The 25,529-nt window shown below is 42.1% G+C and overlaps 1 protein-coding gene across 11 annotated transcripts in view; it reads right to left on the bottom strand.

Moving 5' to 3' along the window:
• The window catches only part of Pigl (phosphatidylinositol glycan anchor biosynthesis class L), a 125,667-nt gene that overhangs the window by 61,196 nt on the left and 38,942 nt on the right, over positions 1-25,529 (bottom strand). For 8 of the 11 annotated variants that reach the window (XM_087192101.1, XM_021248980.2, XM_021248981.2 and 5 more), the window contains exons 3-4: positions 14,293-14,403; positions 3,569-3,659 (exon numbers count right to left, since the gene is read on the bottom strand). In XM_087192101.1, coding sequence (XP_087048227.1) covers positions 3,569-3,659; positions 14,293-14,403 — 202 coding nt within the window. The remainder of the gene's footprint in view (positions 1-3,568; positions 3,660-14,292; positions 14,404-25,529) is intronic. The other 3 variants (XM_021248984.2, XM_087192102.1, XM_087192103.1) reach the window with 1 other exon arrangement.

Here is a 25,529-nt window from a genome sequence, read left to right as displayed (position 1 = left end):
AAATATTTTTATTATGACAACTGAGGAGAGGTCTTGCTACTAAACATTCTACAATGCATAGGACAGTCCCCACATCAAGGATTTGTCCACCCCAAATGTCAGTAGTGCCACAGTTGAGACATCTTGCTGTAAGGGAGCAAGGATTAGGTATGTTTGGCTTGCTGCTGCATTTCCAATTCTCAACACATAGTAAATGTCCTACAGTAGGTGTTCAACAACTAGGTTTTTGAATGAAAGATTGAGGCAAGGCTTAGGGCCTAAGACCTAGCCTGCCTGACATCCAAAGAAGACACTACCAACTCCTACTCTGCTTTCTGTAGAGGGCAGCTTTGTACTTTCTAAAGCCCTGTCCTGTCCTTGTTGGTCTCATGATGCTACTGTAGGGAATAGGATAGACAGCTTGAAAGGATACGGCAGACATGGGACCAGGTGGAACCCAATTTCCTGCCATCACACTATTCTGATGGCTGCCAAGCCAGCTTGGGCAAAGAAGTGTGCTTAGTATCTCATTCTGGCATGGCCCAGGTGATAAAACTCTTCTTGTGACTCAGCTCTGTGCTCTCCAGTTCTATTTATTCTTTGTTATTTGTACTTCACCATCTCTCAATGTGTACTCAGTACTTCCAGTCTGAATGGAGTACCTGGAGACTTGCAAGATTCATGCTCTCAGCCTGGTACAGTATTCTGCCGCTGAATGACTTCTCACCTGCCTCAGTTCCAACGCTGCAGGGACTGTTCTATGTAAAAGTGCATTTTAACTGTGATACAGGAAGTTGAATGGAAACCCATATTTAGCTCCTTTACAGCAACTTATGGCCACACTGCTCACAGTGTTAACATGATCCTGCACTTCTACTGTGGTTGAATAAGTATAGGTCAGAGAAAGCATTCCCAACTGTACTGTGATAACCTGTATTTCCTTATGAGCAGTAGGATGTGTTGCAAGTAATTTATTAATAAAGTGGTATTGTAAAGTGATTTTTTTACTGAGAGTAGTTAAATCAATTCAGGATTCACTTGTCAATAAAGGCCTTGTCACTCACTTGAATGAATGTTAACTGCCCCACACACATTCAGGAAAGTCCTCCAGGCAGAAAGGTGGCAGTTTTGGGAGGAGCACTCTCCAAGGCTCTGTTCTGAATCTGTAGATGTAAAGATGTCAGGCACAGTCCTGGCCTTCACAGATCTTACAGTCTAGTTTGTAAGACATGGTCTGCACCTTAAAGGGTAAACAGCAACACCTGCCACATGCACAGCACACATAGCAAATACTGTGAAAATCCCCCAAAGGGCTGAAGAAGTCAGGGAACCCTTCTTGGAGAAGGAGTTCTTGAGGTGGGCCTGGGCCACAAATCACTTTTCTGAGACCCAAACGTGAAAGACTCTTCTGAGATTAAAAAAGGTATGCAGAGCAGCTTGGCTTGAAGTGCCCCCCTAGATATTCAAGGCCCAGATCAGTCACAATGTGGTCTGAAAAGTAAACCTGGCTGTCGCCAGTGTTCAGCCCTAAAGTGGGGACCAGATCAAGGACAGCTTTGAATTCCAAGTTTAAAAAGATGAGAGTTTATCCTGTAAGCACAAATGACTGGGGAGAACAATACCTGTTAAAGCCCTGAAGTGGGGGAGGAAAGGAGGATTTGGGAACTGGTCCTGGGGAAGCCACTACCACAAGAGAACTGAGGTGACAAGAAGACTTCAGGCTGTCCCTGAAGAGCAGCTCTGTCTGCACAGCTGGTCTGTGGAGCCCTGAGATGTCTTGACTGTGGGAGAATGAGGCAGGATGGATAAAAGGGCCAAGGCCAGCCCCAGTCAGACTCCTAAACTCATGGATGTAATCCTACTGCTTTCCTGGTCAGATCTTCTGGGAAGGGAAAGCAGGATGTGTGGGCCTGCAAACTTAAAAACCATTTTTCCATCTAGGAAAAGGAAGAAAGTAAAAAAAGAGATGGAATAGAAGAGTCCAGCAGGGTCAAGGCCTTTGGGGCCCACCTGCATCTCAACCTTGACGTGACTCAGAGTGAGCAGTGAGGTGCACCTTTTTGTCTGTGTGTACTAAATTTCTGTTGTATTTTTACCATTAGAAAACAGACTGATTAATGTATCGGTGCAGATCCTCTCTTAAGAAAGGTCTAAAGCCATGTGTGTTGGAGCATGCCTGTAGAACCAGCACTAGGGAGGCTGAGGCAGGAGGATCACAAGTTCAAGACCAGCCTGGGATACATAGTTCAAGGCCAACCTGAACTACATAGTGAGACTTTGTCTCAAAAAACCAAAAAGAGGGCCAGGGATTTAGCTCAGTGGTTTTGTCGCCTGCTGCGCAAGTGGAAGGACCCGAGTTCAATCCCTGGTACCAAAAAAGAAAAAAAAGAATGATAGGACCGGGGATTTAGCTCAGTGGTTTCGCTGCCTGCTGCGCAAGCGCAAGGACCTGAGTTCGATCCCCAGTACCAAAATAAATAAATAAAACCAAAAAGAAAAAAGACTCTATGATGAGTGTTATCATTATGTATACCTAAAATGTACCAATAAATGTTTTGCTATAAAAAGTCTAATAATTCAGTCAATGAGTTCATCATTGTTAAAAGCAAGAGTCATCTTTTAATGAAGATTAACCAAAACTTAATGGAGAAGGGTTTTAAATGGTATTAACCCAGGAAAGATTGCTATTGTTGTTGTTGTTGTTGTTGTTATTTTGAGATTTAGATAGTAAGCCTTCTTAGCAGCTTTAAAATCAACCACAGGCTAAGTCTAGACTTGCTAAATCCTAGTAGTGCTGAGATGAGTATTGCTAAACCTGTCCACCTTTCCAAGTAAATATGAACATCTGCTATTGCTCTAATTGTGACTGAAATTTTCTTTCTGGAGTAGGTCTGAAATTACCCTCATGTTTTTATGAGTGAGAATTGAGGCTTAAAACCCTAGCTTTGAGGCTGTCAGTGTGGTTCAGTGGTAGAGCACATGCTTAATATGTGCAAGGTCCTGGGCACCCCAAAATTCTTTTTTTAGAATCCAGCTTCACTACTTGCCTACTTTGGACAAACTGTTCAGGCTCTGGGAACCTCTGTTTCCTCTAAACAGAAAATAATACTCTAAATGTGAAAATGCATAGTACGAGGTATAGTTCTATACAAATGAGAGTCATAGCATAGGATCCTGCAGGACAGAGGTGAAGGAAGGAGGGACATAGTTTGCAAAAATATTCTGTCTGTACCTAAGCATTGATTATTCAGTCTTACAAAAGATCTAAAAGGCAATTAAAAGGTATGTTTTAGCTGAGTGTAGTACAGCATACTTGGGAGTTTGAGGCAGGAGGATCACAAGTTCCAGCCCAGCCTGAGTGACTTAGCCCTGTTTCAAAATAAAAAATAAAAAAGAACTGGGGATATAGCTCAGTGCATAGCCCTGTGTTCAATCCCCAGTACTTAAAGAAAAAAAAACAAAAAAACAGGTGTGTTTGTTCCTTGAGTAGGACTGGATGTGGGAGGCCAGCCATAGGAAAAGCTGCTGAAACCAACCAAGGTGATGGGTTGGGGACCCGGGCTTTCTAATGAGGGATTCGTCCCCTTACCAAGTTGATGCCATTGACTTTTATGTGCTGGAGGAGGACACTAGCCACGTGCTCCGTATCCCACTGCACTCCTGGGTCATCTGGGAAATCCCTGCAAGCAAGAAACACAACTTGAACACCTTTTATCAGGTACATCCTTCCTCTAAACTTCAATAGTATGTGCCCAGTTTTGTGGCAGTTATATTTGGGGTTGGGGTTTCCCTACCTTTAAGGTCCTCAGATTTCAATTAAAGAGATAAGATTTACAAACATGAAACATCTAGAAATCAATGCACAATTTATTATTCAGTCTTCTTTTTCCCCACAGGACTGGGTATTGAACACAGGGCCTTTGCACTGATCTACATACCCAGCCTTTTTAAGTTATCCAGGCAGGACTCAAACTTGGGATTTTCCTACCTCAGTCTCCTGAGTGCTGGGATGACAGGTGTATGCCACCACACCTGGCTTTTTTTTTTCTCCCCATGGTCCTATGAGTCTAAGGATGCTTCTATAGTAAGCAAGACAGACAGCTCAGCAAGCAGAGGAAGGGCTCAGGAGAAAGTAGGACTAGTATGAAGCCCCACTTTCATCCCTGGAAATGGAATATAAAACATGGCCTGCTAAGCTCTGATGGTAAAGGAAAACTAGGAATACAGGAACCAGTGGAAGTACCTCAGGATGACAACAACCACACATATGTTCCCAGCTCGGAGAGCTATATAAATGTATCAGGGTAGTACTTTGGAAGTCATGGTCATATTTTCACAGAATTTTAGCACACAAGAATGAGAAGGATTGCTGGACATGGTGGCACATCTCTGTAATCCCAGCACTTGGGAGGCTGAGGCAGAAGGATCACTGAAAGTTGAAGGCCAGCCTGGACTACATAGTGCATTCAAGGCCAACCTGACCTACATGGTGAGAAGAGAGGAGAGAGAGAGAAAAAGAGAGAGAGAGAGAGAGAGAGAGAAAGAGAGAAAGGAGAAAAGTTGGCTAAGCCTACTAATTCTTAGTTCTGAGTGCTGAAAGATGAATCCCTAAGAGCAGGAAGCCCACTTCTCTTCAGAGAATTGCAGTCTGCTATTGGAGACAAGCTCACTCGAGCAAGGTACAAAGGAACAAACAGTGCTCTGCCCCTTTCTTTTGGTGGCTTCATTCCCTGATAGTGAGGAAACCTGTCTCTCTTCCCTCCTCCCTCTCTCTTCCCTTCTCTCTCTCTCTCTCCATGCACCCCACTTCTTTGTGATACTGGGGACTGAACCCAGGGACTTCACACTAAGCTACATCTCCAGCCCCTTTTTTATTTTGTATTTTGAGACAAGGTCTTGCTAAGTTGCTCAGGCTAGACTCAGACCTATGATCCTCCTGCCTCAGCACCCCCCCAAAGTATTGGGATTACAGGCATAGGTGATCACACCCAGATTTCCTTTTGGCAGTACTAGAGATTGAACCTAGGGCCTTTGCACTGAGCTACATCCCCAACCCATTTTATTTCATTGTATTATATTTAGTTTTGAGATAGGGTCTCACCAAGTCATTCAATTTTTCAGGCTGGGCTTGAATTTACAATCCTTCTGCCTCAGGCTCCCAAGCAGCTGGGATTATAGGTCTGTGCCCCCACACCTGACTACTATTTGACATTTTGATAACAGCCATTTTAACAGGTTTAGTGATAGTTCATTGTGGTTTTGATTTGTATTTCTTTGATTATTAGTGATGTTGAGCACTTTTTCATATACCTGTTGGCCATTTGTATATCTTCTTTGGAAAAAATGTCTATTCAAGTCCTTTGCCTACTTTTTTTTTTTTTGGTATTGACTTGTGTAAGTTAATATATTTGGATATTAGTCCTCTGTTGGGTGTGTTTCACAAATATTTTCTCCTATTCTGTAGCTTACCTTTTCATTTTCTGACTGTTGTACAAAAGCTTTTTAGTTTTATGTAGTTTTAAATGTTTATTTTTGCTTTCATTGTCTGTGCTTTTGGAATTTTGTTGATAAAATTACTGCCAAGGAGTTTTCTTCTAATTTACAGATTCAGATTTAATGTTTAAGTAAGCATCTTGAGGTTGTAATCACTTTCTCCCCCACCCCCTTCCCTCTTCCTTGCACATATTAGGCAAGAGGTCTAGCACTAAGCTACATCTCCAGCCCTGTAAACAGTTTCTGAGTGAGTTTAAGACTGGTCATAGATTTTTAGGAAAGGATAGAGGTCTTGAATAGTAAGCAGTGTTAGGATGGTCAAAAGCGGGCTTTTATTACTTTACCAGCACTCAATCAAGCTCCCAATATCTACTGATGATCTATTGATACTTCAGTATTTTTCTATTACATTGTACTTCACACTTAGCATAGTAACTGGTACATAGGAGGAATTCATTAAGTACTGTTTTTCCCATTATTATTTTGTAATATTTTCCTCACTATTTTCCTATCATATCCAAGGATGGGAGATATTATCCATTCTTATTGGAAATAATGTTGATTGATTTTTAGGTGAGTGTGTTTCAGTAGCTGCTGGTTTGTGACCCTAAAGATAGGCTGAACAGGGCTGGGGATTTAGCTCAGTGGTTCCGCTACCTGTCTAAAAAACCCAAGGTCTCAAGTTCGAACCTCGGTACCAAAACAAAGCAAAAAGATAGGCTGAACATATGTGGTTGTTCTCTCCAAAATTTCTTGTGCAACCTTTCTGCAAGTCTGTCAGTGATGTAACTCTGATGTGACCAACATTTTCAGAAAAATGAAGATACTGAAGTCAGGAAAACAGAACCTTCTGTTCAATACACTGGGATTCTCCTTTTCATACAGAATGCTTGCCTCTGGCTTCTGATCACTTGAGATTCTTCCCAGCTCTTCTTTCTACCTCTTCCACTATCTCATTTTCCAGGGCTCGCCTTCGGTGCTATCTGCTCCATAAAGCCTTCTGCAAGGGATTTAGGCCCACTTGAAAGTTTAGAGGGCCCAGCCCCCTATCCTGCCCTCCTTTTTGACACCAATTACAAGTTCAAGGGTTCCCCAGATCACCCTCAGGTTCCACAATTTGCATAGCCCTCACTGAAAGCTGTCCTATGTATGGTTACAGTTTAATTTCAGAGAAACGATACAGATTAAAATTAGCCAAAGTCCAGGTGGGCATGATGGTGCACATCTGTAATCTCAGATACTCAGGTGAGGCAGAAGGATCACAAGTCCAAGGCCATACTGGGCAACTTAATGAGACTTTATCTCAAAATAAATTTTATTTATTTTATTTTTTTGTGGTACCGGGGATCAAACTCAGGACCTTGTGCTTGCAAGGCAGGCGTGGAGCCACTGAGCTAAATCCCCGGCCCTTTAAATAAAAATTTTTTAAATGTAGGGGTTGGTAGTTTGCAGGAGGATCTGGGTTCAATCTCTAATACTGAAATAAAGAGAGAAAGGCAGAGGGAGAGGGAAGAGAGAGAGAGACAGCCATCAGGTATGACACAGATCACCTCCAGAAGCCAAGGATAGAACCTTGGTAAGGCTGAATTTTTTTTTTTTGGTATCGGAGATCAAACTCGGAACCTTCTGCTGGGGAGGTAGGCAGTGGCACCGCTGAGCTAAATCCCCGGCCTAAGGCTGAATTCTTTACTAGATACCTTCCCTGTATTTAACCTTAACTGAACTTCTCTACCAACTATGGCCTACACTACTCCACTTAGCACCTAATGAGAATAGTATTCTACTGTTTCTACCGTTCTCTATTATTTTGAGTATCTCCTTACCTAAAGTCAAAATAAGAGAACAGTCTTGTTTCTTATGTGGTATCTGGCACAATTTAAGTCAAAGATCAGTTTATTTAAATGAATAACAGTAAGTAATTGTGCTTCTATCATGTGCCAGGCATTTCATTAGAGGGTTTAATAAGCACTAATTGGTTGATGGAAATATCCTCTATTTGACTGAGACAAAGGCAGTTATATCAGCCTCTGGTAGTGTCCAAGTGGTAGGTTGGAAGGCAGCAACTTTATACAACAGATTAAGAGTAAAAAGTATATGAACTGAGCCGGTGTGGTGGTGCATGCCTGTAATCCCAGCACTTGGGAGTCTCAGACAGGAGGATTACCACAAATTTGAGGCTAGCCTGGGCTACACAGTGAGTTCAAGGCCAGTTTGGACTACATAGTGAGATCCTCTCTCAGAAAAAAAAAAAAAAGTATATGAATTTGGGCAGGAGTTGCAAAACATCCCAATGGGACTTCTTCCCCTCAACATAAGAAAACAAAACTTTATATTTTATGAAATATAAAACTGGAAAATTTCAAGCAGATAAATGTAGAAAAAGTGACTCCTTTCTGACCAACTACCTGAGTTGTCCTTTGCCTAAAGTTCAGCCCTAATCAGTGCAAGCACTATGTCTAAGTAATAACCATTGCATAGTTTCTATCTTCTCTAACAGATTAACAATGCTTTTTGATAACTATGTTGGCAGAACATAAACAGGAGTGTTGTGAGTCAACCTTTGGACTGTTCCTTAGGAGATGAACCTTGCCCATTTTTGTTTGGCCAGCACTTCCCCTACCCTTCTTTTCCCAGCCCCTCTTCTCAAAGGCTGGAATTTGTATATCCTGACTAGAATTGGAGTACCCATTTTGGTCTATAAAGTAACCTTAGGTATGAAAGACAGAACAGAGTGACAGAAAAAGGAACTGAGGTGCCAAGGACTCTGGGGAGTGACCTATCACACCATCTCAGTGAACTATCTCCTACCACAATTATTGTGGGTTTCTGATATTTACAGCAGGGCCAATCTTTCTAACTTAAAGGTAATATACTTTTTAAAAGGTTTCATATAATCAATTATTTAGGTTGTTTCTGATTTTTATTATGGTAATAAGGCTTTAATGAGCACCTTATATGTATATAATTCTTTTTTTTTTGGTACCAGAGATCGAACTCGGGTCCTTGCGCTTGCACAGCAGGCGGTGAAACCACTGAGCTAAATCCCCGGCCCCTATGTATGTAATTCTTTGAATGTACCTCTCAATATTTCCTTGTGATAGCTGGGCATGGTAGTGCACACCTGTAGTCCCAGCACTCAGGAGGCTGAGGCAGGAGGATAACTACAAGTTTGAGGTCAGCATGGGCTGCGTAGTGAGTTCAGGACCAGCCTGGACTACATAGTGAGACCTTGTCTCAAACCAACCAAAAAAAATTGTTTTTCTCTGTGATAAAATTATAGAGGCATAATTTCTGAGTCAAAGGTGAAGTGAAGAGAAACCTGTGTAGATCACTCTTTTTTGATTGTTTTTTATGGTACTGGAAAGTGAACTGAGGGCCTTCATATAGAGATACATCCCAGACCTTTTTTTCTTCGGATTTTGAGACCAAGTTTCACTAAATTGCCCTAGCTGACCTCAAACTCACTATCCTCTTTCCTCAGCCTCCCAGAGTACTGGGATTACAGGATGCACTACCACGTCCTGCTTAAATCTCTTTTGTTATTAAGGGTGGATGGAAAGTGTATTAGCTTGTAAGGAGTACAGCACTAAGAGAGTGCTTTAAAAGGGGGGAGAGATTTGTACATTTTATAGGCTGAAAGCAAAAGTTGAGTACAACTTGTTTCAGCTCTATTCCTTCTAACAATCTAAGGTGTTTTTATACCTACTTTCTTATCCTAACAACCCCCTTGAACGAGTATAGCTCAATTACATTTTTTTTTATGGGTGGGAAGACCTAGTTAGAAGATAATTACTCAGTTAAATGTGGAGAAACTGTATGGGAATAGAACAGAATATACGTATTGTAAAGACTACAGTTTTAGTGGATGTGGTGGCACATTCCTGTAATCCCAGCACTCTGGAAAACTGAGGCAAGAGAATCATAAATTCGACCCTAGCCCAGGCAACTTAGGGAGACAGTGTTTAAAAATTAAAAATAAAAAAGGGGGCTGGGGATGTAACTGAGTGTAAAGCCCCTGGGTTCAATGCCCAGGATAAGAAAAAAAGGAAAGACTAAAATTTTATCTCCAATTAACCCTTCTTCTTGGAAATCACATGTGGGTCACTCATAGCATATATAAGGTATAGTAGAAGTTAAACATCAAAGAGCAGTGAAGTTTTACATTTAAAGAATATCTGGCATCACCCATTTAAAGATTATCTGCCAGGTAAGAATCAGGCAATGGATCTGTTCCAGCAACACACAAGTATTCTAAAGTAATTCCCTTGCTTCTTGTTTTTTTCCAAATTAGGCCCATGTATATCTACAGGGCACAGCAATAAAATTATTGAGCTTAGAGCTTCTAGAAACTTTCTTTAATTATTAGCAAAGTCCTTCATGGGTGGCTTTTATAGTAATTTTAATGAAAGAATATGGAAATTTCTCATATGATGATGTGCTTGAGTAAGTCTGCCAAGATGTAAAGATGAATAATTTTACCTGAAACAGATCGAGATAGGGAACTGAAGCCAAGCTTTGGACCAGGTTTTGCTCAAGTAAAGCTGAGATGACAACTCTGAAGAACTGGCAGGACAAGGAGAGTCAGATACTGCAGGACAAGTATAAGGATAACTAGGGATTGTATTGGGCAGTTGCTGAGTCCTGGATGTCCACTTTCCTTTCAGGGAAATTCCAGGAGATAGAGTTCATCTTACCCAGCCCTTTCAGCTCAGAAACAACAAAACCAAGCTATGAATTATCTGGCAAGGGTGGATCTTGCACCTACACCTTCTAATTCAGAGAAGCTATGGTCTTTCCACTCCATGACTTTGCATCTCAAATCAGTCAAGTGATGTTTCTTATTTCTTTTTTTTTTTGATAACGGGGATTGGGGATCGAACTCAGGACCTCACACTTGCCAGCCAGACACTGTCCCACTGAGCTATTGCCCCAGCCCAAGTGATGTTCTTTTTTTTTTTTCCTCATACCAGGAATCAAACTCAGGACCTTGGGCCAGGGATTTAGTTCAGTGGTTCTGGCACCTGCCTCGCAAGCGCAAGGTCCGAGTTTGATCGCCGGTACCAAAAAAAAAAAGAAGCAAACTCAGGACCTTGTGCTTGTGAGGCAGGTGTGGTGCTGCCGAGCTAAATCCCCAACCTAACCAAGTGATGTTTCTTTCTTTCTTTTTTTTGTTTTAAGAGTAGAAAAAATTTATTGAGAGAGAGAGCTCCTGAGAAACAGGAGGGGACCTGAAAGTGGGTTGCCCACAAGTGATGTTTCTTTTTTTTTTTTTTTTTTTTTGGTACCAGGGATCAAACTCGGGACCTTGTGCTTGCAAGGCAAGCAGTGAAACCACTGAGCTAAATCCCCGGTCCTCAAGTGATATTTCTTGATGAAAGCCAGCAAAGGAGAACTGAGAATGGGACAGAACTTCCAAGGTAGTTCTTCTCAAAGTCTGAGGACTATTTAATATATTAAAGATTGTTGGGGCTGTGACTGTAGCTCAGTGGTAGAGTACTTGGTTAGCAAACACAAGGTCTGGGTTTGCTCCCCAGCATCACAAAAAAATACAGAAAACAAACCAAGACAACAACAACACAAGCAATTTATAAAGGAAGAAATGCAAACTGCCAATATACAGTATATTATTTCCAATTCTCAGAAAGAATCAAAGAAATGCAAGATTAAAGCAAGATGTGTGGAGAAGGGCCAGTGAAGGGACATTGTAATGTACTGCTGGTGACAGTTTAAGTTTAAATCACTGGAGAGAGTTAAATTGCTGGTGAGAGTTTAAAAGAAGGCAATTTGATGTTAGGTAATTATGCATGCTCTTTGACCTTGTATGTCTAGAAGTTTATTCTAAGGAAACAGAGAAGCCTAAAGGCCAAAGTAGGTGCTGCAATTACAGCGGAAAGAGGTTAGCAGTTCTGTTGTATCACCACCAGGGAGCAATTTCTCTTAACTTCCTGAATTGTGGCTCATGAAAAATGTTAAAGATAACAATTGTTTTTGGTATGTTCGCAGTAAAAGCAAAGAAAACATATAAATACACTCAGGGAATGGAATGTTAATGTACACTAGGAACAAAACCCCTTGAGCCCCTAAACTTTAATATTTCTCTTATCTTCTCAGAAAAAGAGGAACAAAAATACACTTAAAGAAACTGAACTTTGAAAACAAAATAGGTCTGTGAGAAAACTTCTAAATAAAGGGATCTGGATATATTCAAGTTTCCAGATATCCTAGCCTTAGTTTCCCACCAATCAAGAGCTCAGGACAACAGCCAGAGCTTGATGTATACTTTAAAGCTTGATGTGGACCTCAGGAAATAGGAGCAAGACACAGAAAGCAGGAAGCAGGGGAAAAGGGAGGCTTTGACTTGGCTCCAATTACAGGCACTGGCTGGGTGATCCCATGAGACTGTCTAAAAAGCTGTATGAAAAGCATTGTAGACCTATCCACCTGTCCAAGAAGAGAAAGGGGTCATATTTCTTTCTAAAGAGGGTTTGCTTTCCAGTATTTCAGGGTTGAGCAGGCTTGGGTACCCAAGACTGAAGAATGGCAGAGAAACCTTGAGAAAGGAACCAAGAGTACAGAGTGGGCTTGAAGTGAAGGCTTTCAGATGGAACCAGCATCTGCGTGGTAGGCTGCACAGCCATGGTGGGAAGGAAGCATCTAGGAAGGGTGTCAGGGAATCAAGATTCCAGGTTAGGGCTCTAAGAGAACAAAATCAGTGCTCATTAACTGATCAGGACTGAATACATACTGTACCAAACACAGACCTAAGCTTTAGAGACAAACATGAATACAAGTCATGGTCTCTTCCCTCAGGAAGCATAGGCTGAGTGGGGATGAGCTTTGGGTTCCTGTGGCACTAGAAGGAATTTGCCAGAGAAATGGCAGAGGGGCAGGGGAGGAGGTTCGGAATTCCAGGTTGAGGTGGCAGTGTGGCTGTTTGGTGCCATGACTACTGGCCCATGGTTGTTAATAACATATGAAGCACCTTGTGGAGATGAAGGCTCTGAAGAGCACTAAGGAGAAAGAGGTTAATATTTTGGAAGCCATGAAACATGGCAGAGGAAGTAGATTCTTTTAGTTTGATACCTAGAGCCTGACCAGCCCTTCCCAGGGCTACATTTAGCAAATAGTGTTAATCCCGCTGGAAAATGCCCCAAACTCCCAGCCCCGCCCTAGACCTCAGTGTTCAGTAAACAAGCTGGCCTCCCAGACTGTGAGAGTTCATAAAAATAACGTTTGTTTTCCTACTGGCAGAATATCCTCAAACTCTGACCTTTCCTACACATTCTAATGACTCATTCTGGCCAGCACTCTACAGCCAGTGAGGAAAATGATAGAAATGCTCTGGAAAAACCTTCTGTGGGGAGCTAAGATCCTCAGTCACTAGGCATAGGCAAGGAAAGCCCCCTTCCCTCCTTTCCCTACCCAAGCAAGCCCACGTCCCAGGCTTCCCTCTCCAGCTCAAGCCTTGCACACAGAGGCAGAGGACGTGATCTGCACAGCTGGAACTCAACCAGGGTTGGGTAATTGCTTATCTCTCTGAAAACCAAGTCCCACTTTTGCACACCGTACTCTGAACTTTAGTACAGACTGGAGGCGGCTCACACACCCTTATTTGGTCTGAGGCTTGTGCAGCCCCAGCAGGAAGGCTCAGCCACCCCTCCTCCACCCACCTCTGGCACATTTCTAAACTTGATTACTTCCTTTGTAATCCAGAGCAGGCAAAGGTCATTAGGTTCAGTGTAACGTGAAGGCAGGCTGAGAGCACAGGAGGCTACCTGGTGCCCTGGGATTGTCTCCTTCCGTACAAGGGGGCATTCTGGGAGGCAGTGACTGTCTTGAGTGTGGAGGTCAAACAGGAGCAAGGCTGCTGGAATACACTGGAAACCAGGAGCGTACAAAGGAATTGGACCTAAGCTTAAGGAAGACTGGAGAGAACATTCTAAAGTGGGACCCAGTGACTAACTTCTGGGGGTATATCTGCATCACAAAGGTCTAGTCCAAGACAAACACGGAGAAGTAGGGGAAGGAGCAGTGAGAGGGAGAAAGGAAAAGACAGAGAAAGAGGGCTGAAAAAAGAGGGATATATAAAAAAAAATCAATCTACTTTATGAAGTATCTGCTCTGATAAAGGGCCTCCTCCTCAGCAAGTTAAGGGACCCAGACAAAACTAATGTCTCAAGAGACCCTTGTTGGGTTGGGGATTTAGCTCAGTGGTTTCGATGCCTGCTGTGCAAACACGAGGACCTCAGTTCGATCCCCGGTACCAAAAAAAAACCAAAAACCCCCACAGGTTCAAGAGACCCTTGTCCACATCGGGCTTCAAGCTCTCAAAGTGAACTATAACATGGTTTTTCCTTTCTCATAGTGTGTAAAAAGGATTAAAAAATCATAAATATTAGGTACTATACTGAAATCAGTCACCTGTGATCATCTTTCTCAGAAAGATGCACTTCAGGAAGCAAGTGTGATTGTGTATGCCTGTAATCTCAGCACTCTGGAGGCTGAGGCAGAAGGATCACTGCAAGCCCAAGGCCAGCCTGGCCTACACAGTGAATTCAAGGCCAGTCTGAACTACATAGTGACATCTTAACTCAACAAAACGAGGCAAAACAAAAACGATAAATGTACTTCATATCATTGTAACAAAGTTTGTAAAATTCTTCTAAGAAATCTTGCTTGAAAAATTGCCAATTGTGAGATAGGGATAGAGCTCAGTGGTAGTGTGTACCCAGCACGAGGGAGGCCTTAAAGCCCCAGCCCTGAAAAAAACCTGCCAATTTGCTACTGAATGTGGTTGCTGAAAAGGATCAATTCACTGACCTTACTTCAAAGAGATGATTAAGAGTCAGATACCAGTATTCCAAGCCCCTCTTCCTCTTTCTCCTCACTTCCCATGAAGAGAGTGATAGCAGCAATGGGTTGACAGGTATTCTTTGATATATGAAAATGAGAAAAACAAGCCTTGGAGTCATCTTTGATGTCATTTTCTTCCTTGTTCCTACCATCTAATTAGCTGCAAAGTCTAGCAAAATTGTCTTTAGTGATAGCTGTTGGCTCTTTGCTCTTTTCCATTACCCTGGCAGCTACTTTTGAACAAAAGTATTTGTCAGTTTTCCACTTTCCCAGTTTATTCCTCAGACTGTCTCCAGGTTAACTTACTCTGGACTTGGATAGTGCCTTCACCCTACACATACTAGCACAGGCTACAGGCCCATGTCAGAAGACCTACTCGTCCTAATCCAGCCCAGTGCCTCCTCCTTCAGGAAATGAGACTTGTCTTTTTTTGGTGCTGGGATTGAACGGAGAGCATTGTGCATGCCAAACACTCCCCCTACCACTGAGATACTCACATGCCCCCAGACCCATGAAACTGTTTTTATCTGTATGATAATATCAATTTCCTTCTCTGAATCCCCATAACAATTTGGTTGACTTTTTCTTATAGCACTTAGCCATCTTGAATTTCATTATCTGAAATTTTCTGTGTCATTCTCCCATTTGCATCCCTTACACCATCTCGCACCATGCCTTTGAACTCAGTGGAACCTGAAACAAGCACCATTTCCACTTCAAGTTTCCCTGCACTTCTCTGGCTCTCTTAGGGATTCTAGTGGGTGCTTAGCAACCAGAATGTCTAGTGCTTATCATTGCTTGACTAGGAGCTCAAAGAGATTTTTGGGCCCTACTCTCTGGCTTTCTGTCTTGTTCCTTTGGTTTATGATAGTGTTTCAGGTGCTTGCCAAAACTGGAAATGGACCCCTTATCTGAGGAAACCCTAATTTAAAAAAAATAATAATAATGAGGCAGAAATTTTAGGTGTCACAGGATTTAGAGACGAATCAAAATATAAAGCTACTGCCCCTATTCTTCTCTGTTCAAAATAATGTAACACAGACATGTGCTTAGATTATTTTTCAATAGAGTTGGTATAGAATAAAGCTTCCCAAGAGGGGCAAAACAATGGAAACAAGATAAAAGAAGATTTGGGTAAAAGAATAGGCCAATTTGTGGCTATAGGAGTATATCAAGCAGAGAGCAAAAAGGTATTGGCTTCATTGGATTAACTGTTTCCACCTCAATAAGTGATGTGAAATTAATATTTGGTAAACAGACTGGTGCTGGGCATGTGGCAAGTGTCAAATGTCAGCTATTAAGTTAATCCTTGACAGATGGTAATCCAATGTGTATTGGGGGAGTGAAAAGAGACCTCACAAAGTGGTGGTCAGTCAATAATAGAGCCTCGGCTTAGTAGGCGCCTTAGTAGGTGCCTGCCTGTAATCCCATAATTCTGGAAGAATTATGAGGAAAGAGGACCCAATCTGGGCAACTAGCAATTTAGAGAAAACTTGTCTCAAAATTAAAAAATTAAACATAAAAAAGGGCTGGGGATATAGCTTCGTGTAAAGGCCCTGGGTTCAATCCCTACTTATGCCTCCCCCTAAGTGTCATGCGAATATGGCCAGAAGACCATGCTAGGTCTTCAATATTCTGCTAACATGCTAGACACAACAGGAACCCTTTAAAGGTTTTTGAAGGTTCAGTGTATTAGAAAGACATACACCATGTTGCTGCTGTTCAGGTTGGCCTGCCCTAGGGAAAGTCCATGGTTGAATGAGTGACCAGATGGACCAGGAATACACAGAAAATCCTTCCATCCACAAGTGGACCCTCGATAAGACTGTAAGCTCCACAGGGACAGAGATAGTTACCTGTCAGAATCTTCCTCAGCTCCCAGTATAATACGTGCTCAATAAAATATCTGCAGAAAGCCAGGGATTTAGCTCAGTGGTTCTGCCACCTGCCTTGCAAGCGCAAGGGCCTGAGTTGGAACCCTGGTACCAAAATATATATATATATATATCTGCAGAAAAAGAAAGATGTACATTCTGGGGCAAAATGGGAGAAAAGTCACCACAGAAGTCCATGTGAAGGGCCGGAGATTTAGCTCCGTGGTTCCGGCGCCTGCCTCGCAAGCGCAAGGTCCCGAGTTCGATCCCCGGTACAAAAAAAAAAAAGAAGTCCATGTGAGAGATGATAAAGGCCCGAATTAAGATGGCAGGAATAACATGATGACGATAAATATGAGAAATGACACTGAATAAGACTCTACCTCACTAGAGGACTAACTAGGGGAGGAAGGCTGAGCAAGAGGGCCTGAGGCACCTATCAGAACGACTGCATGGAGGGAACTAACATTGCTTTGAAGAGGGTTAGGGCAGAGCTTTGAAGATGTACAAAGAGCTAGCAAGAGGAGTAGCCAACAAAGGAAATCGGAATAAAGTAGTTGGGAGACTCCTCTCCCTGGCTCTGGATAGTACATAAATGTTTAATAGCATTGTCAGCACATCAAGGGCTACGCTGTGTGTGCTGGTGGCTGAGCATGATGAGCACACGGCCTGATAGTTTATACAAACAGCTCTCAGAAGCAATGTCCTGGTGTCTATCCAAGTTCAAGAGGAGGGGGCCAGGGATTTAGCTCAGTGGTTCTGCCACCTGCCCCGCAAGTGCAAGGACCTGAGTTCGATCCCTGGTACCAAAAAAAAAAAAAAAAGAGGAGGGAGATGCAGGATGTGTTCTCCTCCCTTGGAGGAATTCTAACAGCCCTGATGAGAGAAGTATAGAGGCTATGTTGAGTGTAATGGTTGGGCAAGTGCTTGAACTGTGAAGGATCCCTGAAGTAAGTGTTACTCAGAACCCATGACTGAGCTGGGGATGGTGGCACATGCCTGTAATTCCAGCACTCTGGGAGGCTGAGGCAAGAGGACTGAAAGTTTGAGCCCAGCTTGGGTAACTTAGTGACTTAGCAAAATCCTGTGTGAAGGCCTTGGATTCAGTCCCAGCATTACAAAAACCCCCTCCCCCAAATGCTGTGACTGAGCTGCAGAGAGATCCAAAGGTAACCTACACAGACCAGGAGGTAAACTATGAGATAAGGTATTAAGCTTGATCAGTGGATTCTGATTGAACTGAAATTCAACAGCATTAATAATAATTACCAATTCCTTAATAATTCAGTAAGAGCTTTTGTATCATTGGTGATTTAAAACTTTTTATAAACTGGGTGTGGTGACACAATGGCTGCAACCCAAGCTATTCAAGAGGCTGAGGAAGGAAGATCCAAGTTCAAGGCTAGCCTTGGTAACTTACAGAGACTCTATCTAAAAAAAGGGGCAGTGGTAGTAGGGATGGGTAGAGCACTTTCTTAGTATGTGAAAGGCCCTAGGCTCAAACTCTAGATATGGATACCAGCATCCAAGTCCTTCTAAAATTAATATTTCTTAGATATAGACAAAGAACTAAGCATTAAATATCATCTATCTATCTATGCCTGGTTCTGGGGATTGAACCTGGGGCCTTCCCATTAAGCTACTCTCCCAACCTTTTTTATTTTTTTCGTTGAGACAAGGTCTTGCTAAATTGCTGAGTTGCCCAGGCAGGACTCAAACTTGTGATCCTCCTGCCTAGGTCTTCCAGGGCTGGAATTTCAAGCATGTGCCACATGTCTGGCCATGTCCAGCTTAAGCATTAAATAGTGGAGCATAAAATATACCCATCTACCAGGGTAGGGACGTATAGGGCAAACATATTCCATAGAGTCCAAATCACTTCAAAATCATTCCCAATTAGATTGTTTCTATTTGATGTCTTTAACTGAAGGTATAAACAAAGAAACATTTGTAATGCTGGCCACAAGATAGTCTTTGTTGTTACAGTATTACAAAGATTGTACTTAGCCATGTAGATAGCAAATGCATATATATGTTCTCAAAGATGGGACAGTATTTATTAACAACTTGTAATATCAAGCAGTTGATGTTCTTCCAGAGCAACTAAAAAATACTTAAGACTTTTCTTAGGCAGTGTAGACTATCCCTACAATTAGCATTTAAACTGTCAAAATTTAGCTTGTAAAAATGAGTTAAAAAAAAACACAAAACCTATTTTTCTATAGCAATTTTTTTTTTTTTGTACCTGGGATGAAACTCAGGGCCTTGTGCTGGCAAGGCAGCCCATGGTGCCACTGAGCTAAATCCCCAGCCCTATACCAATATTTTCTAAGTGAGTATGTTCATGTGATTTGAGCATTTGGATTTGTGCATGTGAGACTATAAGAGTATTTTGAGCCGGGGATTTAGCTCAGTGGTTTTGCTGCCTGCTGTGCAAGCGCAAGGACCCAAGTTCGATCCCCGGTACCAAAAAAAAAAAAAAAAAGAGTATTTTGAAAGTATGAGTTCTTTTTCTTTTTCTTTTGAAAAACCAAAGAGTTGGGGCAAGGATGTACCTGTAGCTCAGTGGTAGAGTACATGCATGAAACCTGGCTTAGATCCCAAGCACAAAATATACCAAGAATGAACCTCAATGCAAAATGTGGACTTTGGGTAACAGTGGTCCCCAGTGATGACTTTGGGTGAATCGGTGTAGATTTATCAAGTGTAACAACAAATGTACTGGCTGAGGATGTTGATGATGTGTGAGTTGTGTGTGTGGGGGGGAGGAGCAGGACGAATATGGGACAAGTCTCTACTTTTTGCTCAATTTTGCTGTGAACCTAAAACTGCCCTAAAAAATGAGGTATATTTGCCAGCCGTCCTCAGGCAGCAGCTCTGGCCAGCACAGTGAGGCAGTGAGGGTGGCCCAGTCCAGGCTCTGTCTGGGCACAGTCTTGGTGGGTCTCAGGCATCTATAGGGCTGGCCTGCGGCCCCCGGGGCACTCTGAGCAGGAACATTTCTGCCGCTGCTCGGAGGAAACGGGGCAGCTACCTGTTCATTTATATCCTTTAAAATATACTTTGTAATAAACTGGTAAGCATGAGTATGTATTTCCTTCAGTTCTGTGAATGTCACTGACAGCCCCTGGTTGTTTTATCTGTGCTTCTGACTGGACAGCTATAAATTGGGGTTCTGATAATCCTCTCTTTAGGTTCCAAGTTAAGAAAGATAGTAAAAAGATGAATCGGGGCTGGGGATTTAGCTCAGTGGCACTGTGCCTGCCTCCAAGTACAAGGTCCTGAGTTCAATCCCCAGTACCAAAGGGAAAAAAAAAAAAAAAGATGAATCATTTAGTGAAAGTGATATATAAACTCATTCACTAGATCCATATATATGAGGGTTCCTCTGGTCTCCTCCCGTATCTATCTATCTGTCTGTCTATCTATCTATCTATCTATCTTGAGATGGGCACTGGCCTTGAACCACTGAACTCAAGCGATACTCATGCCTCACTTCCCAAGTCACACCATTACATCAGATTGCCTTTTCTTCGACAGACAACTGATCACCACATCCTAGAAATGCCACCTCTGGAACAGCACTAGAGGCCATCTCCTCTTGATTTCTTCTGTCACTGCTTTATTTCTGACTCTTACTTCTCACTGGATTATGTAGTACAGCTGCTCCAAGTCTGGAGCCCATCATACCAAACCACTCCCTGTAAATCAGATCAAGTCATTGCACAGTTTAACATACTTCAAGTTCCTTATAGGTTTTTTTGCTGGTGCTGGGGATAGAAAAAAAACAAAGAGCCTTATGCATGCTAGGTAAGTGCTCTAACTTGAGCTACACCTTTGTGATTTGGCACCCCTGAGGCTCCCTTATTTCATCTTCTATCACATTCCCTCAGGCACAACTCCAGCCTCCTGGAAGAAGGTACTCTGTATAGAACATACCTGGCTAATTCCTACCTGACAAGACTCAAATCACAGGTAACCTTTCTTTGCCATCTCTTCTGACTCCTATGTCTGGGTCCACATCATCCTTTGTGTATTGTCTTTTGTCCTTCTATACTGATCTCCCTCACATCGTTCATTGTCTTACTGACTACTACACAGTAACCTCCTTGAGGGCAACAATTTGCTTTGACGTTTTGTACTCCTAGGACCTGGCATTTGAGACATACTTTAAGCTAAAAAAAAAAAAGTGTTAAATGACTAAATGAACAAACAGGTTTCAAGTAAATAAAGACGGCAACTGAAATTCAAGCATCTCTTGTGACCTTTCAGGATCCCCTTTCTCTAGACTTTCTCGTGAATCTTGCTCTATGGGCCACCGTTGTTTTGTTTTGTATTTGAGACAGGGTCTTGCTATGTAATTCAGTTTGGCTTCAAGCTTGTGGCAATCCTCCTGTCTCAGCGACCTGAGTGCTGAGATCAGAGGCATCTAACACATCTGGCTCTGGGCACTGTTTTTTTTGGGGGGGTGCCGGGGATCAAACTCAGGACCTTGAAGCTTTCAAGGTAGGCTTGGTGCCACTCAGCTAAATCCCCGGCCCTGGATACTATTTTTAAATTCTTTTTTTTTTTCTCATTCCCCTCTTCTCCCTTCAACACTTCTTCCCCTCCATTTACAATAGCTGTTCCCATTTTTTCCCCTTTAATTACCACCCCCCCCTTGGAAGCAGGGTCTTGCTTTTCAGTTCAGGCTGGCCTTAAACTCACTATGTAGCCTAGGCTGGCCTTGAACTTCCTGTGATCCTCAGGCCTCAGCCTCCCACATGCTGGGATTATAGGCTTGCACCACCACACCCAGCTTCTCTCTCTTTTTTTAAAAATTCCTTTTCCTTTCCTTCCCTCTGCCTGGCCTGGCCACTTGTTTTATAAATAGCCACAACCACAATTACAGAATGTGCATCAACCATAGGTTTGCTTATAAGATAAGGACTTGAGGCCAACAGTAATTTCCACAGGTGGGGCAGTGGTCAACATTAACCAGAGCTGCTGTGAGGGCCAATAAAATTGGGACTGCAAGGTATCCCACTGATTTGACAACCAGGAAGTGACCAGTAACCCTGGCAAAGAGGAGCTTCAATGGCAGAGGGAGGAGGCAGGATAAGTCGGGTTTTATTGTTTACTTTTATTTTGGTGTGTTTTTTTTGAGACAGGGTCTTGCTTGCCTTGAACTTACTATGTAGGCCAGGCTGGCCTCAAACTTGCAGGGAGCTTCCTGCCTCAGCCTCCTGAGTGCTGAGATTATTGTGGACCATCACACCTAGCCAAGCCAGGTTTACTGCACTAGGAAATGGGTATGAGATTAGCACATGGAAATAGGAGAACAGAGAATACTGGGTTGTAAAGGACGAGAGAGAAGTAGGGCAGTAATGGGATGGGAAAGGGGTCAGAGAAGGTTTTCATTTTTGTTTGTTTCTTTTTGTGGTCCTGGGGATTGTGTTTGTTTTTATTGATGAGAGAATCTTGCAAAAACAGATACAGAAAGAATCTGAAATAATGAAGTGAGAACAAATAAAGGCAAATGAAAATGTCCATCACAGCATGCTATGGGTATAAGCAATTATGTAGCAAAGGTCAGGATTAATGATGACATTTGAGTAACAATGATGTAAATAGCAGATGTCCAGGTGTAATCTTGGCAGGTAGTATTAGGAAACAGATCACCAGTAACTTTCCTCTCTAAATTCTGGAAATATATTTCTCAGGTAGAGCAATGGAGTAAACAGCAATGTGATATTCAAAACCTATCTCAGGTCAAGGGTAAAAGGCAGAGACAAGCAACTTTATAGAAGGACACAGTGAAACTGATTTTGAAAAAAAGTAAAAGGCAATGGCTTTGGGGGTTAGGATTGCCAATACTGCATGGCAGTTAAAAAAATTTTTTTTTCCAGTACCAAGGATTGAAATCAGGACCTTGCAATTTTGAGGCAGGCACGGTGCCACTGAACTAAATCCCCAGCTCATGCCAGTTAAAATTTGAACTTGAGATATCATGAGAAATTTTTAGTATAATTATGTTCCACGAAAAATTTGATAGTTTACCATTAGAAAGCAATTGTATATCTGTCTGAAATGCAAATTTAATTGGACATCTTATATTTTATCTGTAAACCTGTTTAAGGTACATACTTCTTTTCTTTTTTGACACAAGGTCCCATTACGTAGGTCAGGCTGGGTCTTGAACTCACAGTGATCCTTCTGCCTCATCCTCCCCAGTGCTGGGATTACAGGTGTGCATCACCATGCTGGCTTAAGGTAAAAAATTTTTTGCAGGGCAGTTATTCTGTTTGTTGAGTCATAAAGTGTTTGAAGTGAAAAAGACCATAAAGATAATCTACCACAACACTTATTTTATGAACAGAGGACCGATGATCAGAGCATTTATCCAGCCTCCTGTCACACCAGATAGAACTGGGCCAGACCTGACAGTCCTGCTGCTGTAATTCCCAAATCTGTTTTGGAGTGTCGTTTCTGGAGACATAATGAAATTTACTTAGATGCCTTAACATCAATCAACCAATTAATTACTTTTACTGGAGATGGAACCTAGGGCCTTGTACGTAGTAGGAAAGTGCTTCACCATTGAGCTACATCCCTAGTCCTCAAAAATTTTTCAGTATTGTGGATTGAACTCAGGGCCTTTGCACTGAGCTACATCCTTAGTTCTTTTTCACTTTTATTCATTTATTTATTTTTGGTACCAGGGATCGAACTCAGGACTTTGTGCTTGCGAGGCAAGCAGTGGAACCACTGAGCTAAATCCCTAACCCCTTTTTTACTTTTAAAACAGAGCCTCACTAAATTGCTAAATTGCCCAAGCTGGGCTTGAGCTGTGATCCTCCTGCCTCAGCTTCCCAGAGTTCTGGGATTATAGGTTTGTGCCACCACACCTGGCTAATTTTAATAAATTTTATTTAAAAAGGAATACAGGGGGTCCAGGGATTTAGCTCAGTGGTTCCGCTGCTTGCCTGGCAAGCACAAGGACCTGAGTTCAATCCCCGGTACCAAAATAAATAAATAAGTAGGAATATAGGGGCTTGGGATATAGCTCAGGGGTAGAGCATATGCTTAGCATTCACAGAGCCCTAGGTTCCATCCCCAGCGTAAACAAACAAATAAATTAGAGGAATGCAATATGTGTTCTGACTTCTTAAGAATTGAGCTATATACCCAGACCCATAGGAACTACTGAGGAAAAAAGTGCATTGTTATACTGAGCAATCATTCATAACCTATCCCAATTACAAACAGGTTGAGAAATAATAGTTTGCACTGAAATGAGTCCAAAGGTCATACTACTGAAGTTTATGTGGGTAACATTTGGCATGCTTGTAGGCCAGTGGCTGATAATCAACTAGTGAAAAAACAACTAAATAAACTCTTCTCAGGCTCTATTTAATAATTTGAAACTAACTGTGAGATCACAGAGGATTACTCCAGGAAATTACCTGCAAGATGAGAACATGGGCCAGATGATGAAAACCAGAGAAGGGATTAAATATGTAGTGGAAAGATGGAAAATTACAGCAAACCTGGCATCTGATTCAACTGTTAAAGTACAGATTAGTGCTGAGGAAAACTGTTAGTATATGGATTTATCTCTGTAACTTTGTAAAGACTGATGAATGAAATGCAAGATTATGAAGATAATGTTGGTTGTTACTTGGGAGATCCAATGACTCATTCTTTTAAGAAAATCTTTGGTTTACTCTACCTGATAGCTAGGGGCCTGGACAAGCAAATCAAATGCTTTGGCAAGGCTCAGAACATAACTCCTTTCAGCCCATTCTCACCAGACCTAGCTCCCTAGATCCTGTCTCCTGACCTTCCATCCCTTCTGGACTCCTCTGAGCACTGTAGGCTTGGATCCCCACACTTTGCTGCCTCTGTAAGTGCCTCCAGCCCTCTTATGTGGATAGTCTTTGCCCTGACTTTTGCTCCTAAAGGATCCCATTGCAACTTACCCAGAGGCTGAGGGTTAAAAATGTCCACATTGTCACTGTCCCCTTAACACAACCACATTCTACAGATACTTCTTTCTGGTGGTTTAACAGGAGTAATGAAAGACATTTAGATTCTCCTTCAGCTTAGCCAAAAATTAATGAAAATGTTTCTCTATGCCTTATATACAGGCGCAAGTCTTTCCTCTGAAAAACAGATTTCCAGAGTTAAAGATGATGCTGGATTAGAGGGTGAGAAGGAGAAAAAGATGATAAAGAGTAAATGGATCCCTCAAAATGATTGCAAACTACATGTGCTGCAACCAATACTATTACTATAAAATAATAAAAAAAGAGTAAATGGAGCAGTGGAGCTCTGTGAAAAAATGGAACTTTATTCTCATCTATTAGACAAGAAGAAACTGAGATGGAGGTGAGGGGCCAAGGGAGCCCCAGCCAAGAAACAAGAACAAAAAACCATGAGTTGTTTCTGTGGCTTTCTAAGAAGGAATTGAGGTCTGAGATTAGGCCATATCATTTTTACACTGGGCAAGGGGATGGCAAACCTTGGGGTGCACACAAGAGGTTTCCCCCAAGAACACCAAGTGACCAGTGATTTCTAGAGGAAGAATTCATTCCCATAACCCCCCCCCCCCTTCTTCTTTTTTAACAGCAAATTTTTATTAAAGGGAGGAAAAGAAACAGGCTCTGCGGAGTGAATTTGGGGCAAATAAAAGAAGTGCACCCTACAGCACGAGGGTGGGCCATCCATGCAAAAGAGAACACAGTGGCTCCACAGTCCCTTCTTAGAGACTACTCTTTCCTTTTATCAGGAATCTTGCTCTCATACTGCTTCTCTTAAACAGACCAAATAAATAATTCCATCCTTCCAGGCCACTGAACTTTCTCCTGCAGTAATCTATTAGACTCAGGATTATAGTGGAGGCTCATTACCTATGTTTTAACAAATGCCCCAGGTAACTCTTACTCCACCAGGCCTGCAGATCATGCCTATCTTGATCAGACATGGCTCTAGTAAGTCTTTTTGGATGGACAGTGGCCCTGAAAAGCCAGGGTTACAAAGCCCAAATGTGTACGCTAAAGCAAAGATGAGAGATACCTGGTCCTATGTGTACTTTTGACAAGTTATTCAATCTCTGACATCTACAAAACGGAAGTAATAATATCCTCTCACGGAATTGAGTATTAAACAAGTTAATAAACTTAAAGCATGCATAATAGCATTGGATACAGAGTAAAGATATGCTAGCTATTATTATTATTATCAGGCTGATAATATTTCACTTAAAAGGGAAAAGGAAATAGCAACAGAAAGAAAATGTTTCAGAGGAGAGCAAATGCCTCATTTTACACCACTGTCTTGTATGGTGCT

Source organism: Heterocephalus glaber, unplaced genomic scaffold, assembly GCF_053883595.1.
Source record: "Heterocephalus glaber isolate CG9 unplaced genomic scaffold, H.glaber_assembly_v1.0 deba00001565, whole genome shotgun sequence".
Taxonomy (NCBI): domain Eukaryota; kingdom Metazoa; phylum Chordata; class Mammalia; order Rodentia; family Bathyergidae; genus Heterocephalus; species Heterocephalus glaber.
The sequence above is the reverse complement of the archived record's forward strand: the minus strand, read 5'-3'. Positions and strand labels throughout refer to the sequence as shown.